The 15,084-nt window shown below is 34.8% G+C and overlaps 1 protein-coding gene across 5 annotated transcripts in view; it reads right to left on the bottom strand.

Annotated features, from left to right (window-relative positions):
• LOC120535347 (neuropilin and tolloid-like protein 2) overlaps window positions 1–15,084 on the bottom strand; it is a 100,274-nt gene that overhangs the window by 66,592 nt on the left and 18,598 nt on the right. For all 5 annotated transcript variants that reach the window (XM_039763127.1, XM_039763125.1, XM_039763128.1 and 2 more), the window contains exons 4-6: window positions 12,156–12,404; window positions 10,540–10,584; window positions 10,309–10,436 (exon numbers count right to left, since the gene is read on the bottom strand). In XM_039763127.1, the coding sequence (XP_039619061.1) occupies window positions 10,309–10,436; window positions 10,540–10,584; window positions 12,156–12,404 (422 nt within the window). The remainder of the gene's footprint in view (window positions 1–10,308; window positions 10,437–10,539; window positions 10,585–12,155; window positions 12,405–15,084) is intronic.

The following is a 15,084-nucleotide window of genomic DNA, read 5'->3' as shown; positions in this document are numbered from 1 at the left end:
GGCCATACTGATTACTCCAATAAGTTCCAAAGGCCAAAACCGTTTAAATTTTCCTGCCATTATCTATAATTTCTAGACTAGTCGCCGAGTACGTGCCCTGAGCGAGCATACGCTTGATAAATTTGCTAGTTCAATTACTATTGTGTATTGTTACGACCATGACACTTGACGAAATCTGATGGTCAAATGCGGAAATAGGTAGTGGTAGTGCCCTCTATCGCTAATAGATGGTGCTAGTAGTACTTTCGAAAGCGCAGTAACAATTAAACATTCGTGAATAACCTCGTTGGTTTCAATTATTTGTTAGTTATTATGCTTAAGTTAAATTTTCTGTGTATTATACTTGTTATTAAGCTTTACCTAACAAGTAAACAAAACTGAGCTATTATCATTCTGTGTTTTTTTATCCAACTTATCACAGCAACAATAACAACAATAAGCCATTAGCTGTCTCGGGCCGGATTGATGACACTGGCGGGCCGGATTTGGCCTACGGTCCGCAGTTTGGAGACCCCTGGTGTAGTAGAAGCAACTCCTAGATCCAGACACACCTTAATCCTGGTGTAAACTTATGCCACGAATGTTAGGAACAAAAATAAAAGGTTAGATGAGCAAAATGTATAATCAAGTAACAGATTTTCGGGATATTACAGAAGGCAAATTAGACTAAGAAAAATAATAATAGCCAAGAGATTAATTGTCATTAAAAGATGTTGTAAACAAAACAAATCAAAATCCGAAAATTCCAACTAGAATATAGCTCATGAATATGATACACTTATAACTGGACATCCTGAGATATATGAAACCATAGATTTTATCTTGTGACTATTTTGCTGGCCATCAATTTAAAGACAATGAAAATAATGTTAAAGCTTGCAGTAGATTCAAAGCAATGACCAGTAAATATTTTGCAGAAATATAAGAATTACAATAATGAACCATTACTAACCATTTGCAGTATTCTGCTGTGGCACTTCATACCACTAAACTTCTGCAAAGCTGTTATCCTGCCCTTCGAAAAGACATTGAATCAATATATGGAAAGATTCTGCCTTTAGATTAAACAGTTCACTACAGGCTCAGTTATAGAATACCCAGGAGAAAGTAGGAAGCCAGTTGGCCTAGGTCTCCAGAATTCACACTAAAACATGGTGTAAGGACAAAAGCAGAAATGTGTGCATGCACAAAAAATCCAGATGCATAAAAGAGACATTTGGACCCTAACCATGTTGGGGAACCCTGGCTGAAACATAACACAGATTACTACAAATTAGAACGAGGTACCTGACAAGAGTGCCCGCTGTTACTAATGGTTTTTGTGATAGCCATTGAGCCATTGGCTATTTATCTCTGGTTTCTTTCACAGAATGTTGCAGTTCAAGAGTTCGCAGCCTCAGTTGTTCACAGATTTTTCCGTAGAAACTAACTAATAATTGTTAGCGGAAACTGCAAATATTTTCCGCAATTTTTTATGGCTTTTTTACTTCATTATAGAGATAACAGGAAGCAACCATAGAGGAAAATGCGGTTTGGGATGGTGAAAGTAGCCAATCCGAGAACGCTGTACTCTACTACAATTTGAAAATGCAACTCCCAGTAGTCCCTACAGTGGCTCTAATTGGTCTTCTGCTGAGGGTGCAGGGGCTGTTGGGGTCAAAGGATGTCATCGTGGCATCAGCATTACGGGTGTCCCTGGTATTTCTTCCGCCAGCAGCCCCGGGTGTGGCGGAAGTGCTGACGTCCAGGGCTCCTTACATGTCCGGGTGCCCCCTTGCCTCTATAGGGTTGAGCTTCTGTGCTAAATTGCCGTGGAACCCACACAAACCAGGGCGGCTGCCCTCTCGTATGCATAGTCCCCAGCCGCCCACCACAAGAGATACAAATGGCACACAGACAATGTATTAACCAAGTTTTCAACTGTGAGTCTGAAACTGTGAGATGGAAAAACGCTACAAAGAAACAAACTTTGAAGAATATATGCAAGTTAACATCAATTTAAAGTACTCAGTAGTGGGGTATATTTTGCAGTAGCAGGTTAAAAGCATGATTTGTCAATATTTGGAAAATTAAAAAAAAAACAACCATAGTTGATTAAAATGCAAGAAAGAAAATGTTATTTTTACAGACATCTTCAGAAAGAGTTCTACAAAACATTAGATTAATGATTAAGGAAATTAAGGAAATGTCAACCAACCGAGCTGAACAACAGGCTTTTGAAAAATTGAAAAAGCCAGCATCAGAGAATCTGCCATGTGGCGAGAGGTAATTTGCAGTCCTGGAGTTAAAATTGTGGTGAATCAGTAACATATTGTACAGTATGACAATGCAGTCAAACTAGTTAAGAAGTGATTAGTGTTCTTTGCATTACCTCAAAAAATAGTCAATAATGATGTTATTGGAAGCCAGTTTAGTCAAGCTAGTCTATGAATGATGTGTTTACGACATGTGATCATCCTCAATGCAGTTTAAAGCTTTTGCAATTATGACTGTTCTAGATGGCACCTTACAGACTACCATACCTAGCAGTATGTTAAGTATTACATTTTACATACTGACAGGAAAGTTTTGAATTTAAGTCTTCAGTCTAGAAACACTACTAATATATCGTATTAAGTGGTCAATGCTATGTAAAAATCTACATCTACATGCATACATGCAAACCATTCAAGTTAAAGCCCTCCTAAGGAACTTTCCCGTACAAGATGCAAAATAAATAAAGTTTTGACTTTTTTGGAATTACTTTATCTAAGGAAATTGTTGAGCAAAAATAGTTTGTTCAAAGTTTACTATATATATTCTTAACGTTTATCTTATCAGACTATGAGTAATTTGTTTCTTGTGTGACTGATGATTCAAAAATTCCAACTCTTGTTGACAGTAAAACATCCCAAACCTTGTTTATTAATTTGATTATGTATTTAGGCAGACTCTGCACTTACCATATAGCTTGATGTTCATTCCTTTTTATCTCACTTATGCACGGGTTTCCACCCATTTTTGCTACCTTCAAAGAGCTGGGTGTTTTATGTATCCAGATTTTCGCTAATCCATGTAATGTAATCTGCAAATTGCGTCAGATTACATGTTGGCACAATAAGAGAATGCGTCTATCCCTGCATTGGGTTATTAATAGGCACTGGCATGATAAGTGAAAAATACCAGATCAGACATAGAAGATATCTATAACTTGGCCTGAGTCAAAGAGTGTTGCTAAGAAATATTTCATATTTGTCAGTACTAGGGAAGGGAAATAGGGTCCTTAGTATACAGAGTCCCCGTAGACGGTTTCAGCAAATGCAAAGAATAGTCTATGTGATGGACGGCCGGTATTTCAGTCCAGCCAGAACGTCCCTCAAAAGAAGAAAATAGCCTTTTCAGGGCACTACATCCCCCAGGACACTAGATGGCAGCTCCCCTGAATGGAAATGGTTCCTCAGAATCGCTGCAGGGCAGCATGGGACATAGAGTCCATCTCTTCAGCCCTGTTGGATGCCATGGGTGCCGCCAGGGGGAGCTTACCAAGAACCCAGGGACTATTCCGATTACGCCAACCCGGAAGTACTTTGGGGTCACGCGGATGGAAGCCCGCAGTACTTCCGGGACACTTGATGAAGGAATATGTGGTGTTGACCCGGAGAAGAAATACTTCCGGGTCATGGACTTTAAAAGGACTGTGGGAAACCCAAGCAGATTGAGCCCAAGTTGGGTGGTAGAGGACGGAGCTGCTGGGAGTGGAGGATTGTGATTGATTATTATTATTGTGATTATTATATTGATTGAGAATTGTGGAGTGTGCAGTGCTTTGTGCACTATACTTGAAGAAATATTATTAAAGAATCTTCTGGTGCTTTTACACGTGTGTCTGGGACGTCTGTCTGGTGGGTTCAATGGGGCAACAGCGCCTCTAGCGTCCACATCTATTAATATAGGGGAGTTGTGCATGCCTTCTAAGATGATACAAATGTGAGGCTTCAATGCCAGAGGTTATACAGTTACGATTTATTTCTATAACAGCAAACAGACTGAAATTTCATAATGATTTTTATAGCAACAGGGAATTCTAAAAAAGAATATATGCATCATCCTATATGTTGGCCAAAGCTGACAGTTTAGAGGCAGGTCTGGACTTCTCATACTTTAATTGTGAAGATTAGAAATCAGGGCTATAATGAGTCCAGGGCAGTTTGGAGGTTTATTCTTGCTTCAGATGTAAATCTAAACTTAGCCTAGAAATACAATAAATCTCAGGATGGGGTACAATTTTCTGCTTCTCTTCAACGGTACCTTAAGCAAAGTGCTTGCTGAAAATTGATAACAACTTACTGGTAGAGCAAATGGAGTTAAAGGAAGGGAGAGACAGAACAGATCAAAAAGTAGTGAAGAATGGGAGAATACTATTAAGTTTGAAGGAAAATCAGTTCAGCTGTCATTTCTCATAATCAGTGTATTAAGCAGCTGTAAAGTCTGGGCTGTACAGGACAGATTGTGCTTATTATTTTGCAAATATATTTTTATTTCCTTGCAATACCATCATTTAACTTAAATGATGGTTTTGCTTAGCCTGTGTTGGCATGAGTTGTGAAAACAGGCCAACTTAAATTAAAATATAATTTTCCATTCTGCCAACAAATTGTATTTTTTGATATCTGAATTTTTGTTCTAGCTGCATTATTGAACAAAAAATGAAGGTGCAAATGTTAGCAGTGTACTTTTTAAAATCAATATATACAGTGTATTGTTGTTTTCTGCATCAGAGATATAATTATAAAGCAAGTAATTCTAGGTGCATTCAGATGTAACTGTGTTATTAAATGCTAACAATTTCCAATAATAGAAAAGTGGAGAGAGGCAGATAGATGGAGAGAGAAGAGGGAGAGAGAAAAACACAGAGTATCCTCATGCTTTCTGAATATTAAAGAATGTCATATTTATGAAAGCCATTCTCAGTTCTTCTGTCACGTCTACTTAGTGCTATCTTCAGTCAAGGTAATAACAAGGCAATTGTTTTTTGAAATGCTGACTCTGTCTATTTACAATCTATAGCAGGCTGGCAAGGTATCAACCCATCTGGTAAACTGTAGACTTATAATTCTACTCAGGCCTTCTTGCTATGTCGAGTGGAAACAAATTACTTGAAAACAGAGTCTGACTTGTCCTTAATCAGAGATAGCTCCAGGACAGGTCTGAAATAACAAATGAGATAAACACATACATGGTAGACAAATAGAAGATTTAGATAATGCACTCTTAGCAAAATTTGCAATGTTTAAGTGACATGTGTCACTTGGGAATATGTAGCTCCAAAACAATTTAGAATGAAAGTGAAGGAGTAAAATTAGCAAGGTAAAGCAAACATTTTAGTCTGTTGTTTGTCTCAAAATATTTTTATAGTCTTAGAAGTAAAGTTTCATCAGAATAACTTTTATAGGGATAGTAATCATCTTCTTAAATGTCCAAAGTTATTGAAATTTTCTAGCTGTAGGAAACCTGAAATGCTTATATGTTGTCGGTAGCCTTGTACTTTTAATAGGGTTATCCATGGGAAATTAGTTTAAAAGGGTGGGTTAGGGAAAAAAAACAATCAAAAAACTGAAATAGTTTTTAAATAAAACATCATAAGAACCTAATCTGAGGCAGTATTACCAGGACCCATCCCTATATCTAGGCATAAGGATTATACTGTATTTGCTGCTTTTCTCTGATCAAATATCATGAAGACATTCCCCATCAAATAGCTTGACTAAACTGTTTTTTCCATAACATATTACATTATTTTGCTAATTGACCTTATCCATATAACTCTTCACACATTAACTGGCTTAACACCTCACTGTAGATTGCTTGTCACCACTGCTTGCCTCATAGTCACCTGTATCTGGTGCTGGTTTTATTTAACATTTTCTTAACCTTGGAGTTGATATTTTTCTAAACTCTTTATCCTTTTTGTAAAACACATTTGTATGAAATATCACATCGAATTTAAAAATGACCCCTTTTTCTTGCATTCTAATCAGTTACAGTTGGTTTTATTCTATGAATATTAACAAGTAATGCTTTTAACCTACTACTATATTCTATCATTTCATGTTAACTTGTATGTATTTTTCAAAGTATGTCTCTTTTCAACAATCTTCTTGCGGTAGCTAGAGCTCCTAACTCACAGTTCCAAATTCCTACGTTTAAATTCTGGTTAATGCAACTGACACACACACATTGAATGTTTTCCACATGTCTTATATGTGTTTCACCCTATTTTCTGCATTCCTACTTCCAAGCTTTTCAGAAAGATTTGCATATTAGATTGATCTGTAAAACTAAATTAGCCTTAGGTAAATAAAAGTGATTGTGTACAGGAAGGTGCCCTGTGATTCTATCTTGTGCAAAATCCAGGGATGGATAATGCATTGGGCAAGCTTTTACCAGGATTGGCTCCTGCTTCCTGTTATACTATTTTGTAATAAGTGGATATATACAATAAAAGAATGCATGCTTGAATGAATGTGTATTACTTTATAATTACCACAGGTTTAGATGGGGAGCTTGTGTTTCACTAATGTGCTAAAAAACAAAAGCAACAAAAAACATTTTATCATAGTGGTAAATATGATGTTGTTTATCTTTATTATCTAAACAGTACTGATAAATTAACTCATGAGGGTCTAGTGAGAAAAAAGTAAAACTAATGAGAATTCAAGGTTCATTATGAAAAGGGATACAGAATACATTTATTCATGGTGGCTCTAAAATCTGTACTAACCCCTACTCTCTCTTCTGTTTCTTTTTGTCCTTTCTTTTTGTCCTTTGGTGGCTTGTGCCACCACCATCTATCAAAAGCACCGTGATGTTCCAACAGTGATGGATTAAAAGTCAGAAGTCTGTATGACCATCATCATCAAGTCCTTCCGTAAGAACCCTAAATACAAAGAGGGCTATTTCATTTATGTTAGGTAGAATGCCCACAGGGGACTGGGCGGTCTCGTGGCCTGGAACCCCTGCAGATTTTATTTTTTTCTCCAGCCGTCTGAAGTTTTTTTTTTTGGTTTTTCTGTCCTCCCTGACCATCGGACGGTACTCTTTTTCTATGTTAACTAATGTCTTATTTTGTCTTTTATTTTTCTTCATTATGTAAAGCACTTTGGGCTACTTTTTTGTATGAAAATGTGCTATATAAATAAATGTTGTTGTTGTTTAAACAAAGAACACACTGGATTCAGAACTATGAGATGGTGTCCCACAGGGAAAAGTACTAGAGCTACTGGTACTTTTGGCATTAATGTACCATATTATTTTTAAGCCTGCTTAATCCTCAGCGGGTTTGCATCCTCATTAATATAATTAAGATAAAAATTGGTCAATCATGCAGATGACACAAAAATTGGTGGAATGGCAGATAATGTAAAGACAGTGACTTCGTTAGATAGAATTTGGATATGTACAGATATGTAGGAGATAAAGTTTAAAGTGATTACATATATAATTCTACACATTTATTAAAACACTACTTGTAGTTACGTAACAGAAGATATGAAACTTGAAATTAAACCTTTTAAGAAGGTGTAAAAAACATTATTACCCAAGAATCTCATTCTGTCTGTTAGGTTAATGCTTGGACAGCAAAAACTTGTGGGCTGCATCTCTGCTATTCACAAATTATGTTGTTCACTGGGCCTAATCTAACTGGGATCTGTAGTGAGCACTGAACCTGTTTTCAACCAGGTGCACTAAGGATGGGATAAGAATAAAAACATCTCAATCTTATGTAGTTGTCTCCTAGAAATGACTGACCTACTTCCTTTAGGGGAGGGCAGAGACACTACACTAAGTTGAGCCTTGGGATCTTGTTCATGAGTGAAAATAGTGAGAATTATGCAGTTCACCAAAGGATTGGTAAAGCTGTAACAGTACTGGTAATGGTCTAATAAACTTGAACCAAACTTCACAGCCATGCAAGTGTTTCCTGGAGTTTTCTTGATGTTGAAACCATTAATATAACAAAAGAAACAAAAAAATGTAATCACTCTATGCATGACTGTATTACTTATACTCCAACTATTATTACAAAATACAATATCTGATATCACCACTACATTTTATGCAATAGTGCCAAAAAATGCAGTACAATTTACACAAAAAATACATAAAACATAAACCATTATCAGAAAATATGTAATTCTACAGAATATGTATGTGGTGAATATAGGCAAAGTGCTGAGTTGCAAGATGGAAATGACCTACTGGAAGAATATCCAGGCAGACATCTTTGACATGCTACATGGATTATATCTTTTACCTTTTAGTACCAAGGGATTAACTGGTAAGAGCTGGGAAGAAAGAAAGGCTGGTCTGTCCTTCACAGTATCATGAAAATGTGATGCAGCAACTCAGTGACTACTTAGTATGATTATTTTTTCTTTGATATTTGTTCTCCTTATTAATAGTTTGTTTTATTCAAATTTCTTTGGATTTAATAATTTACCCATTTCTGTATCAACCATCATATGGCCTTTTTACATGCACATATCCAATCCAGGTAAATGGATTCAGGTAAATCCACTTAAATCCAGGTAAATCTTACTATCTTAAACTCCACCTTGGTCCACTGTCTCCCACTCCTCACACCTCATTAGCAAGGTGCTAAGAGCCACAAAACCTCAGTCTTATTAAAAAACAATTGATAGAAATTCATGATACAAAAATGTTGCCAGTGATTAAACACATTTCATTGACACAGCTGTTTCAGAGAAAGATAAAGCACTGTAGATGGTATTATACAAAACCCACTACTTTTCAGAGGCTGCTGGCTCAGTATATTATGCTGGGTGAATCAAAAGCAAGAATCTGTTTTGAAAATTTTTTAAGTGATTGAGAGATGTATATATTTGTGTAGTTATGACTTCTGCAGTTCCATCTCCTTATAGTTACTGCATTTTTGATTTTTGCCTTTCGAGTGGCCAAAGACCTGTGGCGGCACAGACAGCAATGTACATTTACATTTAGAGAAGTATAAAACTGTGATCTCACATGCTTACATGCTTGGTTTGGGTTAAATACATTAATAAATTAACATTGGACTGCAAGCATTATGTGCATTTTTTTCTTTTTGATTTAATTTGTAATGTATGTTTAGTATTATACATACAGAGGGTATTTAGACAGAAGGATTCCTGGCTAGGGTCTGGCTTGCTATTTTGCTTGGTGTATGGTTGTGAACAAAAATTTTAAACTTTAATTTTCAAGGTTAAACTTTTTTTTCTGTATTTATCTCAAAATAGATTCTCTACTTAAAACTGCAATACTACAAATACTAACAATGTCTAAATTCTACATTTTAATGCCACAAGTTTACTGCTCTTTATACTAAATTGCATTTTTTTCCTACAGCTTTTTACTTACTTATAATCTTTTTTCTTCGATGATCTTAAATGCTCTGTCATAATATCTTAAATGGTCATCTTAAGGCACAACAATTAATCTAAGTAAATGGAAGACTAGAAACACCAGGTTTGTTATTTTATGCTGACACTGTTCCAATGGCTCATGGGACAGGTTTCTACCACTTAATCATAATCCCTCAAAACACATGCATGTCACTTCTGTTTGTGAATTAATCTTGTACCTAAAGTATGTAAAGTATGTTGGAAAAAGCAAGCTGTTTGTCTTTATCAATGTGTAATACATAAGTGTGATAGAAAGTTATAATGGTGCACTGCCTATCATTTCACACTGTGCCACTGTACTATTCTGTATACAGTGAATTTATTTTAATGTTTCATTCAAGATATTATATGAACAATATATACATTGATAAAGATATTGTGTACAATACATTTTTTTTCTTTGTAAAATGTTTATTCACTGCATTTATGCTGAGATAAATATGAACACAATACTAAACATTTTCAGTTGTAAACTAGCAAATTATGCATTATATGGACATTATATTGGTTATTTTCTTTCATTGTTTTTTTTGCTTATGAGCAACCTTGCAGAGTGGATTTTTGTATGACTGATGATACAGAGAAAAACAACCCAACTGTATCTGGTACAGAATACCCATATTGCACACAACACTGTTAGCATCTAATTCTAGGTTGAAAACTCATTACCTAACTTCATATTACTTTCTTTCCTCTGATTGCCTTGGAACGTCAAATGTATGTTAGCACTGAGATTTTTCTTCCCTTTTCTGTTTCTTGTTTTTATCACCTTCCACACTTATCTAACCTTCTATTTTGCATCTGTTGTAACTTATAGGACACTGTAAATTATTTTTTAATACTAAAATTTGAAAAACGCATTTCTTACTTTGGCTTTAGGTGGTGCTCGAACTGTCCAAATACAATCAATAGCTTGACCGGGTTTGACTTTGTCATCATGCTCCACTTGACTTGAGCGAATGATTCCATCAGGTCCAGAAAGTTCAAACTGGCAATCTAACAAGTAAGATATAAGCAGCCATCAGAAACAGCATAAATGATAGCTAGTAAAAAAAAAAAAAAAAAAAAAAAAAAAACAGAAAAAATTTAAACAACAGACCTGGAATAGGGTTTAAAATTCCACCCAAATAAATTACATCTGGATCTGTCAAGAAAGAGAGAAAGATGTATTTTATGATGGAACATCAGATTGGATACTACAGAATTTGTATTATTCAGTTTCACAGCTTAATGTTAAGAGAATGACTGATGGCTGATCAAGTCAACATTTTCTGCGTGGCATCAACACTTCCAAAATATTTTATAAAACTGGAGTGCTACATTTGGCAGCTCTTTACATAGACTTGAAGGAGATAAACAAATTAAAATGTTTTATCATTTGTACACAAATAGCTTTTAACTATTTCGGGTATTCACATCTCGTAAACAGCTGTGCATGATATCCTGTTATTTATGGTTCAAACATAACACAAGATAAGAAAATTTTAAAACTGGAGCTATTACCTTGTCACAAACATTAAATATACCAAGGGAATATTTCAAAAATCTGTAGCTTAATGTATTCTACATTTAAAGTTCCATGGTATACATTCATTTGCTTTGGTGTTCTAAAGTGATGCATTTTTTATCAATTTTTAAAAATACTGTGCCTGTTCTAGTAGTGTAAAATTGGCTCTATAGGGTGTTGCTTTAAACAAGTAAAAAACTGATATTGAAAGTTCCACTTCAAAGCAGCTAAAGTTTTTAGTTCAGAAAACATTCCTTCCTCATGTCTGAAGCATGACACTAAAAGGAAACTGACATTAATACATTTTATCATAGATTCATTGCACTAGTTTCCCTGTGGTATCGATATGTACTTATTCACCTGCCTCTTCACAGAAACCGTTATAGGTAAAGTTTCCACATAAATAAGGTGGCAGAATTGCACAAAACAGGACATTTGTCTGAAGCTTATTAGCATGACTTTTGAAAAAATGCTTCAAAAATGCATATTTGGGATTGATAATAAAATGAAAAAAATCAAGTTTTTACAGTTTTCTTTTTACAGTAAACACAATACCCTGAAGTTATGGCTTGTAAAGCTTAAGTATTATGTGAAAAACTCAATTGTAGACCTACAGAAACCTGATGTAAGAGTTTGAGATGCTCATTGTTCCAAGGATGACAACTTGCAGCTTATTGGAAAACAAAGCTTTTTGCCTTTTTCTGAAGCATCCAAATATTATTCAGTGGAATTCTTAGACTATATCTGAAAATGACACGGGGTGAAAAAGGACAAAAGCAACTGCAGCATTCACAAAACAAGCAATAGGTTGGCAGAGAGGGAAACACAAAATGACATGAAAAGCACAACCAGAATTCTTAAAAATGATAGAATCTCGTAAAAAATTTTCCCTGAAAATGACATGTACATACATTGATTTACAATATATAAGCAATCCCAACACATGGATGCATACTGAAGGTTGGCTTGAAAATTCACATATTTGCTAAATTTTAAGTCTAAAACAACACTGCTATTTTATATTTATTTGAATACAGTGGTAAAAAAATGTGTTCTCCAGTTCCAACTTGAGCCCCATAAATCTATATAAACAAGCATGGTATTTTTGTTATAATTTGTAAAAATGCTTCACTTAAGAATCTGAAAAATGCTTAAGTTATCAAATTCTATTTCACTGAAGGAAACACAAAATTATTAACATTTTATACCTGGCACAAACACGTATTTAACTCGAAATCCAAGGCCTTCAAGTTCCTCGTCACTTGTGAACTTAATCCACATGAATCTGCCAGTTGATCTCACTAAACCAGGACTTTTCTGTCCACAGAAACGATCAATGAGTGGTGAAAAGCCAAAAGGACCATCACGAACTTCAAGGTGGTCAAAACGACATTCAAAAGAAGGTTCAATATAATAAGGTTCATCAAAGTTCAGCTCAATTCTTTGACGTGGTGCAGCTGTGTGGAAAAACAATAAATTAGTTAGTTTGACTGGATCTGTATTCAAACAATTACACCACATTTTAAATAAAATAATGATAATTTCCTTCACATTGTGCTTTTTACCCATATTATGCAGCTTGTTTTTCCTAGTTACCTTTGCAATAGCAGCATGTCATAAGTTTCCTTTATAGGAGTCCAGCATTTGTTCAAAGATTTTTATAAAGGGTTAGAGACATCCAGCAAACACATCTTTCAGGTGCATTATGGGTAAAACTTTGCTTACATGAAGAAGCCAAGTTTGTGTGTGCAAATGTAGAAGAGAGTGAGACGACACAAATAAGAGGGAGAATGCTTTCAGGTACTTGAGAAAAAGAAAAGTGGAAAAAACAGCTACCAAACAGCTAGGAAACACATAAAGGCAGCCCTACCGGTACAGTGTCTGATTTGTATTTTGTTTGATTCTACCTAGGTCTTTTCCTTTTTATATGCATTTTGCATAAACACAAAAGTATTTTCAGACAATTTTCTCAGAACTTTTCTGGGTGAGAAAATATTCAAGAAGGAGATCCTTTACATAGGCAACAAGGGACACATTTTATTGTTATTTAAATGCAAAAACACAACAAAACTGCTTCCAGAGAAGGACATTTTAAAACATCAGTCTGTCAAATGACATGAAATTTTGGAATACAAAAGAAACCAAAGTATCAGATACTGTATATGGATGATTCTGGATGACTTTGGACAACTGACCACGTAATTGACTTTCTTTCTTCTTGAAAAATAAAATTTGTCATAACTACACCTGATTTATCTTGTTTTTTTAAATTAAGGTATTATTTTCTTACTTTAAGTAAATTCAATTTGAAAAGCATATTTTGTTGCTAATACTGTTGCCAGTATTGGAAGCTCTCAACATTTATACTACAATTCTGATAGTGTGGTAACTGGAAACCAGCTAATTAGATCCTTTGGTATACTTTCATCCATACTTGGTTTATACATTTATGTACTGGTATCAGCATTGATCTCTACAAAGTACTTTTTATTTCTGATCTGGAAAGCCTGGGAGAGGAAATGCACAGAAAGAACAGTTGTGATCAGAAGGTAACTTAAAACAAAGCTGCAGCAATTTTGGCATATTGTGATGACAACAATTAAACGGAAATTAGATCGTTTTTTGTTTCAAACATCAATTGCAATGCATATGTTAAATAATATTTAAGAAACATTAGATATTTATGCAACTAGAAAAAACATCTAACACTAAAAATAACATGGAAGGAATTTTGCAAAAGTATGAGCAAGCGCCATGGTAATTTTTCATTCTGTGGAATCCTCTTCAGAAATTAAAGATAAAAATCTAAAAAAGATAATATCATACTTATGTAAAATCATTGTAAATTGTCAAACCTCTTCAAATGTTGAGTTTCAACTGCTTATCCACACCAATTGATAACTGCCTGCTACAGTACCTACAAATTGCTTTACTGTGAATGATGGTTTAATCAAAAATCAGACATGAAAGCACACTTCAGCATACTGAGATAACATGCATTATCTTTTAATAATGACAAAGACAGATGCTTCAGTATTTCAGAGTGCAAAATATACTTGCAAAACAGGTATTGATAGAGTCATTCTTCAAGACATACACAAAATTAAGGTAGTTGATGAGAGGGTAAGTTATTGTCCTATTTCTTCCATAGGTGATTTTAAAACACTTTTACAAGAACAAAAATTTAGTCCGTCCATTGTGATATCTCACTTCAATCTCTACTGGCATTCAGCAAGATTCATTGAAGTGAGAAAATACACCAGTCTGCTTCCAAATACACACCTGGGTAATTTACTGTTTCAAAATGTCTCAGCAGTGGGTCCTTACATAATGAGAAGAAATAATCCATGCTTTTGAAAAATATACAAACCCCACATTGAATGAGTCTTACAGAAATGTAAAGCACAATAAATATATATTATACTATAACCAAGAATTTGCCATTAGCAATGGCAATACAATTTTGGGGTCATAAACTGTTGCTTTCCACTAATTAAGACACACAAATTCAACTAATGATTATATTTTTACATGATTTAAAGACATAACAATGTTAAAATCTACAAATGATGAAATTCATAAAAATAATTTATTATACATCAGAAAAGTTAGTATAAAAAGTAATTATAAAATGCATATCTCTCAAAAAACATACCAACCAAAGTTTAGCAAAAGCAGAGTTATTCATAAAAATAGCATACACATATTTATAAAGGGTGAGCCAAAAAGAAATACTACATTTCAAATATTTATTCTACAAAAATGCTACAAGATAAAATAAATTTCATTACAATACAAGAAAGGGTATACAAAACTGATGTTTTTCACTGTGTTTTAAAAATGATGTCTTCAAGGTGGTGGCCATCATTAGCGATACACTCTTCGAGACTCGTTTGGCCATTTCAAGGGGAATAGCGGTGATTTCATGAAGGCTTTAAGTTTTTGAGATCAGTGTGTGTATACCTTCAACTTGAGATAGTGAGATCAGGTGAACCTGAAGGCCACCCAACATCGCTGCGCAGGGAGATCAGCTTCTCTGGAAACATCTCCTGCAAAACCTGCGTAGATCTCCATGCCGTATGAGCTGTTGCTCCATCCTGTTAAAATCAGGCATCAACCACATCCATTTCTTCCAGT

Source organism: Polypterus senegalus, chromosome 9 (assembly GCF_016835505.1).
Source record: "Polypterus senegalus isolate Bchr_013 chromosome 9, ASM1683550v1, whole genome shotgun sequence".
NCBI classification, from domain to species: Eukaryota; Metazoa; Chordata; class Cladistia; order Polypteriformes; family Polypteridae; genus Polypterus; species Polypterus senegalus.
Note: the sequence above shows the minus strand (reverse complement) of the source record. Positions and strands in the feature narration are given on the sequence as shown.